Source organism: Lissotriton helveticus, chromosome 2_1 (assembly GCF_964261635.1).
Source record: "Lissotriton helveticus chromosome 2_1, aLisHel1.1, whole genome shotgun sequence".
In the NCBI taxonomy this organism is placed as follows: domain Eukaryota; kingdom Metazoa; phylum Chordata; class Amphibia; order Caudata; family Salamandridae; genus Lissotriton; species Lissotriton helveticus.
In genome coordinates this window covers 318,195,336-318,206,588 of record NC_136059.1, presented here as the reverse complement: position 1 = coordinate 318,206,588, position 11,253 = coordinate 318,195,336, and the positions used below count along the sequence as shown (strand labels likewise).

General features: G+C 39.5%; 1 protein-coding gene across 2 annotated transcripts in view; it reads right to left on the bottom strand.

The window, feature by feature from the left end:
• Window positions 1–6,213: 6,213 nt before the first annotated feature.
• The window catches only part of LOC144817945 (activated RNA polymerase II transcriptional coactivator p15-like), a 115,487-nt gene continuing 110,447 nt past the window's right edge, over window positions 6,214–11,253 (bottom strand). Inside the window, exons 5-6 of one of the 2 annotated variants that reach the window (XR_013607005.1) lie at window positions 7,488–9,343; window positions 6,214–7,432 (exon numbers count right to left, since the gene is read on the bottom strand). Coding sequence is in view for 1 of the 2 variants with exons in the window: in XM_078674912.1 (XP_078531038.1) it covers window positions 9,264–9,343 (80 nt within the window). In the remaining variant the exon portion in view is untranslated. Of the gene's footprint in view, window positions 9,344–11,253 lie in introns of both variants that reach the window. The other variant, XM_078674912.1, reaches the window with a different exon arrangement.

Sequence of the window (11,253 nt, the reverse complement as noted above, 5' to 3'; positions counted from 1 at the left end):
ACAGGTTTTACTGTAGCCCCTTGCCTCTAATCTCTCAAGCATTGCCGTTGCCCCCTCCTCAAACTTTTCCTGAGTATTACATATTCGCTTAAGGCGCAGCAATTCGCCCAGCGGAATACTCATGATGACATGTTTGGGGTGACCACTGCTGGCATGTAGGATGCTGTTACCAGCAGTGGTCTTTCTGTGTAGGGAAGTGATAATCTTGTTGCCCATGATGTTAATAGAGACATCAAGAAAATCAGCCGAGGTGTCGCTAATATTGGAAGTGAAGAACAGATTGAATTGGTTCACATTGAGTGCATTTACAAAATTTTTAGCACTTATAATGTCCCCCTCCCATACACAAAAAATGTCATCAATAAAACGCATCCAATGCTTAACACATTCAAATCCAGAAATGCCCGGTAACTCCTGCTCCTCCCACAGTCCTACGTGCAAGCACGCGTAGCTGGGGGAGAAGCAGGATCCCATGGCCACACCACGTATCTGTTTCCAAATTTCCTTTCCAAACAAAAAGTAATTGTTGTCCAAACACCATTGTACCAAATTGCAAATCATTTTGTTGTGGCTGTAATACATGCAGGACTTTCGCCCCAGAAAATGTCTGATGCCTTCAATGCCTTTCTTGTGTTCAATACAGGTATATAAGGACTCAATGTCCAAAGTGATAATGCACCAGTTCTCTTGCCATACTATGGCCTCCAATTTGGATAAAAAATCACCTGTATCCTTGATATAGCTGGGTAAAGATTGAACATGCTCTTGTAAATAAAAGTCAATGTACCGTGAAATATTTTCACCCATACTCCTGATTGCGGAAATGATGGGCCTCCCGGGTGTAGGATTCTGCATCTTGTGCACCTTGGGAATTAGATACATGTGTGGTATCACTGGATGTTCAATCAACAAAAATGCACATTCAGTAGTGGTGATCAAATTTTCTCTTTTATAGGACAAAAGCAATTTTTTAATACTGTCCTTTGCATGTTTGTACTGAATGCCATTGCTCCGTGTATAACAATCAGCATTGTTCAATTGGCGTGTTGCTTCTGTAATGTATTGTTCTTTTTGCCACAAAACAATATTGCCTCCTTTGTCAGAAGGACTCACAATAATTTCTTGATTTTTAGACAGTTTGGTCATTAAATTGTTGTATTCCTTAGTTTGGAAACTGGTCATGTCTTTATTGGATTGAATCTGTTTATTGAGGTTTTTTAGATCCTCAATAATGCAGTCGTGATAAATGTCCACTGCGTCCTTGGGCATGACGGGGACAAATTTGCTCTTTGGTTTGAAAGGACTTTCGCCAGCACCTTTCTGCGGGACATCGATTTCACGTAATTCTCTTTGGGTGTCAGAGACATCTGTCTCCATGTTGAGTGGTGCAGTTGCACTGTTAAGGTTACACAGCGTGATGAGGGTTCTTGCATCATTGGCTGGAACTAAAGAAGGGCTAGTTGTTTCATCAGTCCCTTTCTGTAGTACATTCGAGATATCGCTGGACTTATTTTTGATTGCATGAAATTTGCGAAGTTTCAACTTTCTAATATATAGATAGACATCAGCCCTGGTGCTGGTATAGTCAAAAGAGCTCTCAGGACAGAAATTCAGACCCAATTTAAGAATTTGTTCTTCCGCTGTGGTTAGTGTCACATCTGATAGGTTAACAATCGTGCTAGCATCAATCGCTAGTTGTTTTTCTTTCTGAACCATTTCTTTTTCGGTGGCTGCGACTCTTTTGGCACGTTTTCTTCTTGCCCTCCGCCTTGCGTTTTTCCTTTTGCTGCATTGTGTGACCGCGTCCGTGGTCCTTGAGCTTGCAGCTGGGCCTCGACTAAAAAATCCATCTCCTCGCCTAAATCGAGTATGGCGTGTGAAGAGTTGTCCTCTGCCAGACTCGACAGGGACCCGCATGCGCTGGATGAACTGGCCAGTGAAGCAGTATCGGTGGATGATGTTTCTTGACTATCCAATGTTACAACTGAAACTTGTTGAGCCTGCACTGTTTGTGGTTTTGAAGCTGATTTTTGTATTTGCCGCTGCTTTTTGGCTTGATCATACTTGCGGGCAAATGTATATATTTGTCCAGTCTCATAGTCATTGAGGTCTCTTGCAAACTTGTTTATTTTGCGCAACTTGATTTTGTCCTCATGTTTCTTCAATCGCTCACTAATGTCTTTACGCCCTTTGACAATCATTGCCTGTATTGCAACCTCCATAAAAGCGTCTAAATCCTTGTTAATCTGTGCTATTTCATCCAAAAGCACAGCACGGTCAATGATGGCATATTTTATTAGGAGCTTGACTATGTTCATTGATGCTATCAAATTGAGTTCCCCCCCATTCTCTTAACATATTGGGATTGGGGTCCAAAAAACTTGGTGCCAGCATGATTCGTAAACCTCTTGGGACTCGCCCAACTTCCTCGTATTTTGAAAGAGATTTGTGCTCCCACCACTTTGTGATCTCTGCACGAGACTTTTTCTCAAGTAGTTTTAACATTTTTGTTACATCTTGATTACCTGTAGTGACGGTGCTGGCTGAAGCTGGCTTGCTACCTACTCCTCGTGGTACTTGCGCAAACAAAGCGGCCGCTGCCGCCTCCCGCTCCGTTTCCGAGCTGGCCGCCATGGTTGTGAGCAGGGCAGTCAAGCGGTGTAATAATGAAAGTCTTATGCGCACTACACAAAATGTTCGTGGAATTAGGGCTGCTGATTCGTACCCTTCGCGTTTGCACGCCGCCTTTGGAAAAACGCTGCCTCCTCACCTGACGTTGAAGAATGAAACGGTGCACGCCCAGTTCAACAGCGTGATGACCAGTAAAGCAAACTAGCCTCTCTCGGTGTAAAGAACACTCGTGCAGTCCGTCAATGTTTTGTCAGGGAGTTCTCTGCCGCTGTACTCCTCAAGGAATTCGCGTCCATGTGTGGTTGTTTGGGCAGAGAGCCGCTTGTCGAGGAGGGGGTGCCGCCAGCGGAGACAGCCAGCTTCCGCGTAATATTTAGCAAATTCTTCAAACCTCCACATGCAGCGGTAACAGCAGCGGCGAGAGAAGAGACAGACCCCACGTTATCAATGCAAAATGTTATTTATTCCAGTGCCTTTCAAAATGCAACGTTTCGAGTACTGACGTACTCTTGTTCACACACCACATTTTAAACAACGGAAAGTTCTTTTATCTGTACAAGTGCAGGCCCACCCTATTAGGCCCCACCTTCCACTCATGAGTCACATGGTTATGCCTGATACTGAATAACAGAAATTTAAAGACACAGTATGTCTATTAGCTGTGTCTGTATACATTTGTTGCATCAAAAAAACACACAATCACAAATTTGTACTTCATGCTTAAATGCAAGTAGTTGGCAATCCTGATTGATTACTGTTTGCAAGTAAAAAGTATGTACAATTATATACAATTGTGCGGGTGACAGAATGACTGCATGAATGCACTGATGTTGTTATACATCAAAATTAAGATATATTTATATTATGCATGAATGCATAACGCACCTCGCATTGCATCAGAAAAACATATCAGGATCATTCAATAAACATAAAGCATAAAAGAAAGGTGTTGTAAAAATGCTACTCATAACTATGTGATATTAAATTGCTGCATAGCCAGGCATACCATTTGTGTACAAAGAAGCATAAGTATCACCAAAAAACAGCACCTTAGTGTAGATAACACATTCTCAAGTTTAGTCCTATATCATTATATCTAAAAATGTTTATAAAATTATAAATTCTTTATATCATAATTATTTGGGGACTATTTATATATATATATATATATATATATATATATATATATATATATATATATATATATATGTAAATGAGCTTCTAATTCTTTATTAGAGTTTGCCGCATACAGGAAATGAATATTGCCTGCCAAATTTGAAGCTCATTTACCTGCTGTGGCCCTTTCTTAGCAGCAGTTTTTCTAATGGAATATATATCTATATATATATATATATATATATATATATCGCTCTCAAAACCACAGTCCTGACATCAAAACGTCCTTCAACGACAAAGCAGGTACGGACCACCACGCTGTTGGAATATTAATTGTGCCTTAATTTTCCCTTCATCAACATGACACGTTCCGACCGGGTTTCCCCGGTCTGGATTACATATATCCTTGACGTCACTACAAAATCACCCTTCAAGCTGAGATTTTACAAAGGCATCAGTTGTCAAAATGTCTTACCCTTAATTGTCATCACTGGGGAGTTTCAATAAAGATGATGGATTTAAATGTAATGTTCCATCATACCTCCTCAGGTATTTCTGAATTGCTGTGGATACTCCACATATGGGCAATGTCTCATATTATTATTTAAGACAATGCCTTGTTTTTCATGTATTAATCATGAACAATTGATGCCTTTGTAAGATCTCAGCTTGAAGGGTGACTAAGTAATATGGCATTTGTGTCTGGTCCCCAAACACAAACAATTAGACAATTGTTTTTGTGCTGGTCAACAATTACTAATTAGTTTGAGTATGCATTGAACCAAAACAATTTGAGTATGTTCGCACACATAATGTTTTGCATTTAATTGTATTTGTTATTCATTCTTTAGATATTTTGGTCTGGTTTTAAAGGGAAAATCTTGTTTTTAATCTGAATCCTGATGAAGGTGTTTAAGAAATCACAAGACACACTGAAACGCGTTGACATAAGGACAAAAAATATGTATTGTTTTTAATATATATTAGATGTACACACTGGAGTATAATATACCACATGTAGAACTGTATATAAACTTGAGTGGCTGTGTTCACAATTTCTGAAATTATAGCACGAGAGTATGAAAATATACCATGAAGTTTTCTATCCATGAAGTTCAATAGAAATATCTATTATGTATTCTATACAATAATTGTCAATTTTATATGTATCGCGTATTACGAAAGTGGCAAAAGGTTTTAAAATCGTTTGTAAACCAGTGTGTACAAAGAGGTGATATTATTGTGTTTATATACAGATCTGTGATCTAAGACTGAAAAGTTTGGTGGTGCCCCAGTCCGTTCTAAGGGTACCACCAGCAAGAAAATATGTCATTTATAAAAGCCATGGGCACTTATGGGGCCCATGGCTTTTATAAATTATATATTTTGCCTGAGCAGTAAATAATAAATGAGCAGCTCCTGCTTCAAATCTGCCTTTTTTGGGTTAAAACAAACACCAGAAAGCCTAAACATTGGCTTCAATGGCGCTGCATTCTCTCCTTATCCTTACAAAACATATGAGAGACCTTGGCTCACGCAAAAAAAACAATGGGAATTAACATGTATATGTAACCTAATGATACGGAGCTGCTAGTACAATTAGATGGTGATTTACCTTCGAGCCATTCTTTGCAGTAATGTATGGAATTGGATGGGAAGTAACAGGCTTGAATTAAACACAGACAAAACTGAAGTCCTAGTGGTTAATGGGAAACACACCTCTGGCTATATAACTACTCCTCCCCGAGGAGCAGTGGCGTAGCAAGGTCAGGTGTTACGTGGTGGGGAACATTTCTTTTCACCCCCCACACACATTGAAATTATTAAAAGGAAAAATAAAATACTTAAAGCTTTGCCTTTCTATTTTTTTCTTTGTTGCGCACCACTCATTTTAAATAATATTATTTTTTCCCAAAAAAGTGTTGGGAGCCAAAAATGTTTTACTTTATTTTAAAAACACATATTTTTGCCATTTTGTAACCCCCCTAGGTGATGACACCCGTGGCGGCCCACACACACCACACCCCCTTCCTACGCCGCTGCCGAGGAATGTGATCTCCCTACCCTGAATACATTTGTGAAAATTGACTTAGATTTGTCCAAGAATGATCGTGTAGCCTCAGTGTTTTCTACCTGCTCCTATCGCTTATAATTACTGAGGAAAGTCAATACATATTCAAAATGAGGCAGTTTGCTTTGTCATCAGAGACTCAAGATTCTTTCATGCCAATCGCCTCCTCTATAAGAGAACATGTTCAATTTAAACTGGTCTGTACTGTTCATAGAGTCCGGCATGAACTCTCTGCAGCATTCAAAGAAAAAACAAATGAAACTGTGCCAGAAGAACATTTCATTCCGCCACAACTAACTTATTCGTGTTGGTCCTATACTATCAAATAAAGCACTTTTGCACATCAAGCATGTATAAGGCAATGTGTCCATAAGTAGCACCCAAATACAAATCAATACATTAGAATAAAGGTTTATTAAAATAAGTCAGGGGCAATACAAAATGCAAAAAGTAGATACAAAATAAATCAGTATAAGGAATTAGCAATCAAATGAAGCAGTAAACGACAAAGTCAAGGCAAAAATATTTAAAGTCAAAATCATAAAACGAACAGACAATGAAACAGAAGCTTGGCTCACCTCCCGAGTTCTTAGCTAATATATAACCAAATTCACCATAGAAGTCAATAGATATCGCAGTAAGCATAAGGAGATGCTTAGCAATGAATTGACAAATCATAATACAGAATTATACGTCATCTAATACCACCATTCTATCACCAGCCTCTTAACTGCATAATAATGTGTCCTATTCTAATCTAGTGTCATTAGATGAGGCAGTACAAACTAGTTACAAAACAATGGAAGTCATAAGGCAGGAAAAGCCTTGAATGTTGCTAAAGCTTCTGAAATGATTCTTTGAAAACAGAATGTCAATACAAAGCATTCGTGTGCTCATTTTGGTTCCATGCGGAGAACAGAAGAATGAAAACATTGTTATCGTGGCTTCCAAAAATAAAAATGCAGTTGAGGCCTAATTCGGACCCCAGTGTCTCAAGCACAGAAAAATAAAGTTCTGTTAAGTGCAATGTTGTCATTTTAATGCAGAAGTGTTCATAATATCCAAAATAGCAAACATGTTTTTATTAAATCAAATTCAGATCTGGATTTAGTAATCCCAAAGTCAGGCCTTCTAGACTACTTCTCAGGTTCGGTTCTTTATTGTAGTGGTCTAGAGCTACTGAACATGTGGTGAACAAGCGTTCTTTAAGTAACCTCTAAATGATATAACATAAGCAGGGTTAAGACACTGTGGGCCTCGTTGATGATGGGCGGAAAGCCTCCAATCAGCGGTCGGAGGCTTTCCGCCGACATAGTAGGTTTACTGTCAGACCACCATATTAGGATGACGGCAGTGTGAGTTAAATCTGCGGGGGATTCCAACGTGCTCACATAGCCCGTCGGTGCATCGAAAAGACAGGATAATCCCTTAATGACAGAAGTTCCGCTGTTGGGATTACAATATCAGTTTCCGACAGCCATTCAATGTCGGCCTTTCCGACATAGTAAGGCTGTCGGAAAGCGACACTGGGGGCCCCTAGCAGGGCCGCCATATCCTCTGGCCCTCCGCAATGGGGCCTGGGAGGCACCTATGGTGCCCCCCCCCTAAACATCCCTGCACCATGTGGCAGGCACCGCATGGTGCCACATTTGCAGGGATGTTAACAAACATCCATTTTTCAACTGAAGGTTGTGCTGCAGGCCTTTTCCGCCTGCCGCATAAGCTTCCATTGGAAAATCGATTTTTGCGACCATAGGGCAGTCGCACAGTAATCATGTGGTCGGAACAATCGACCTAAGGTCAGGCAGTTCCAAACCGCAACAGTGTTGTCTGCTCAACATCGTAATCAGGTCCTGTATGTGTGCCTATTGCACTATTGCAAATATGGCAAAATAGCTCTTAATTTGTAGCACTTTTTTTACAGCATAATTCTATGCGCTATGACTTGTAGCAGATGTACATCTCCTATAGAATGAGCCTAACAATTAAGCAACAGAGCATTCTACAGCATTTGAGTTTTATAATATATTGTGCAGAAGAAGAGAAGAGGAAAATGGGGAAAGTGAGGCTACTGCCATCATTAGTAATGCATGACAGAGGAGAGATAAGGTACTGTGATGAGGCTTGCAGGAAAGTTGGGGAAGCGAGGAGTGTTGCAGAAGTGTGCAAGGGAAGGGGTAGACGCAAAAATTCTCCAATAAGTACATCTCAAAACTATTAAGATGATATTTTTTTAAAGTATATTCACACATACGAAAAAGATTTTAAACACTTTTTTTTATTTAAAGTCACTGATACTAAACTCGAGTGTACAGGTTTGAAAGCAGACATCCATGCTCCACCTACTGACCACCCTCACAGTAAAGCTCTACCTCACACAGCCAAAATAGAGAAAAGGCTAAATTGAAATCGAGGACCATTTAGATATCAAATTAATCCAGTGACTTTGTGGACTGGTGAGAGCTTAATTAGATAGAACTCCTTTAATATCTACGCAACAGTTGATTGAGTACATAAAGTTTTTTTCATGAAGTACATATGTGATTATAAAATGATCGAGTCAAGCACTATTTTCCAAAGAAGGGAGCTGTCATCATGTTTTTGCAAGCCTATAAATTACCAAGAGCTATATGTATACGATAGTGCTGCAATGCTGAAACTATTTTACATACCCAGATACAGTTGGGTATGACTGCAGCAGTTGCCTATGATTTGCATTTCTAGAAAACCTCAATATCACACTGAATTTCCAATACACGTGATGCAATCTCCGTGTCCTACACTCCTCTTAAAGGTCAGGCACAAAGAAACACACTAGTTGGAGAGAGGGGCATGAGATGGCAGAAGGCCTCAAATCTTCCGTTTTCAGTTCGAGATAAAACAACTTGTCTGATCATGCTGTAAACTAAGCCAAACTAAATACATCTTCTTTAAGCCTTTATTCTGTTATCTGTAATCTTACAGGAGATGAATGTCTGATCTTGAAGTGTGTAGTAGGGAGATAACAGTAATATTTTTTCAGCCTACACCCACATGTGGTGTAAATGCAAGCCTGTAAACAAGCATCTTGGAATGTCAGCATACAAAATGGTGAAAATAAATGGCTTTAGTGAGGAAATGCAACTCAGGGCCTCCTGCACGATCTCATACTTAATAAATGGATAAATGTTTAAGATGTCTCACGTAAACATACCTGACCTCCATCCAGAAATCTTTAAATCACTATGCATAAATCAATATCCAGTTTCACCGGATGAGTGTAGGGAAGTAGGTGAACATTCGTGATGGTTACAAAAATATCCACACAAACAAGTTTCACTCGGTGAACACTTACTGCACACAAAACAATATTAACCTTAACATTTTTAATAAAAAGATATAAAACAAAAGCCAAAGTAAAAAGTCCTTTTAAAATTTCTAAAACTGAGCACCCATTGTGCACGGTTTACAGATTTTTTACAGCATCATCAATCTCGGATATCTGTTCCTTCAGCTGATTCCACTGCTCTGGGTTCAGAGAAATCCCTGTAATGCAACAAAGAAATTGGTTTAGGTTTATATGATTAAGGTTTGTTTGAACATATACCAACAAACTATGATATCCGTGGGTCTAACAGGTTACTAAGAACCCAGAAAGAATTGTCACACAAGTAAGAAAAACCTCAACCAAACACAGGAAAGTCCCTTTTTAAGGACGGAATCCCATCACCCACCGAGGTGGCATGCTTCATCATCTGGGATCTCCTCCCGGCTGTAAAAACTAGACATATCAATATGACTTATGACAGGAATTACAACAAAACAGTGCATGTTTGGCAGAGCAGTGAAAAATAGGCACAGTGAAATCACGGACAATCCGTGATTGACTAAACACCACACTGGGCCTGTTTTTCACTGCTCTGCCAAACATGCACTGTTTTGTTGAAATTCCTGGCATAAGTCATATTGAGATGATACACTTGCTCGGAATGTACTTTATTTTTATGGGCTATATCATAAAGGCACTAGTTTTTACCAACTTCAACACGGTATTCCCATTGGTTTGTGGACTGTTTTGAGCAATGATTACTATTTTGCTAACCTTGAATAAATTATCTTTATAGGCAGCAGGATTTTGCAGCCCTTCGTGACTGGAATGTGAGGTGGTATTCTGGCCTCTTGTTCCTAAACGATTGGCTCATTATCCATATTGTGGTAAACAAGAGTTGTTGTTTCCAAGGAAGGGTTATTACATCCAATTAAAGAGAGAGGGCTCTTGACTCTCTGTTTTCATGTTGGCCCTTTTCAGTGATTAATAAATATTGCAGATTCCTGGCCACCAATGTCCATATTTACCTCATTTGGTTTCCATTTTGGTTTTTAGCAGAAACAAATTTTAAATGGTCTATATTATGTTATGACTATATCTTTAAGTCTAACTTCTGTCAAACACATATTTTTTCTAGAGTGGTGCCTCATGTCCTGAGCTGTTGCCAGGGTAGGTGAAGTCTCTTACTTGTAATCTACGGGTAAGTTAACTTTTTGAAATTTTCTTTGAAATAACATTTGTATGTATTTAAGAAAATGACGTATGCGCGACTCATTCTTTCACACACGCATCGGATTCCTCTTCTATTTCTCTTTTCACACAGGTTCACCAGTATATAATGATTCTCCAATTGAGACTGCTGGGGGTATAGTTTGTATCAGGTTTATCTGAACAGTTACACTGTTTTCACAAAAAATTTTCTTGCTTCACTTTATTACGCAGTAGCATAAAAGATCTAGGTCCTGAGGAAGGCCGAGACAATCTGTTAGGTTATGATGGTCGAAACATGTAGACCCATTTACCGGGCAATTGCAGTTATTATTTTCAAACTGCACCAGCACTATTTGTAATCCTGACACCGAGAGATAACCAATACAGATTTTTTAGCTTGGTAGTTAGTTTTATCTCACATTCACATTCCCCTTTTTTTGCACTGCGTCTATCACTCAGATATTACATCTTCCACTTCACATCTGGTGGATCTTAGTAGATCCTAGGAAAGAGTAGGATCTAAAACATCCCTGAGCTCCTCCCTCACAGTGAGGGGGTTGTAGCCCCTGGCCCTACTAGGTGTTACAGCCGATAGGAGATCCCAGATGATGAAGCATGCCACCTCGGTGGGTGATGGGATTCCGTCCTTAAAAAAGGACTTTCCTGTATTTGGCTGAGTTTTTTCTTGCTTGTGAGAGAATTCTTTCTGTGCTCTTAGTAACCTGTTAGACCCATGGATACCATGGTTTATTAATGTTAGTTGTATGGGGATAATACACGTTCTGGTCCTTAAATCTCCCTTGGACCCTCCCACCACGTTGTGTCTTTTTTGTTTGAACATATAACACACTTAAGCAAGATTGCAGAGAAAAACAACAAAACACCCAGTACTTTAATTTTACATTGCTCTATGAAG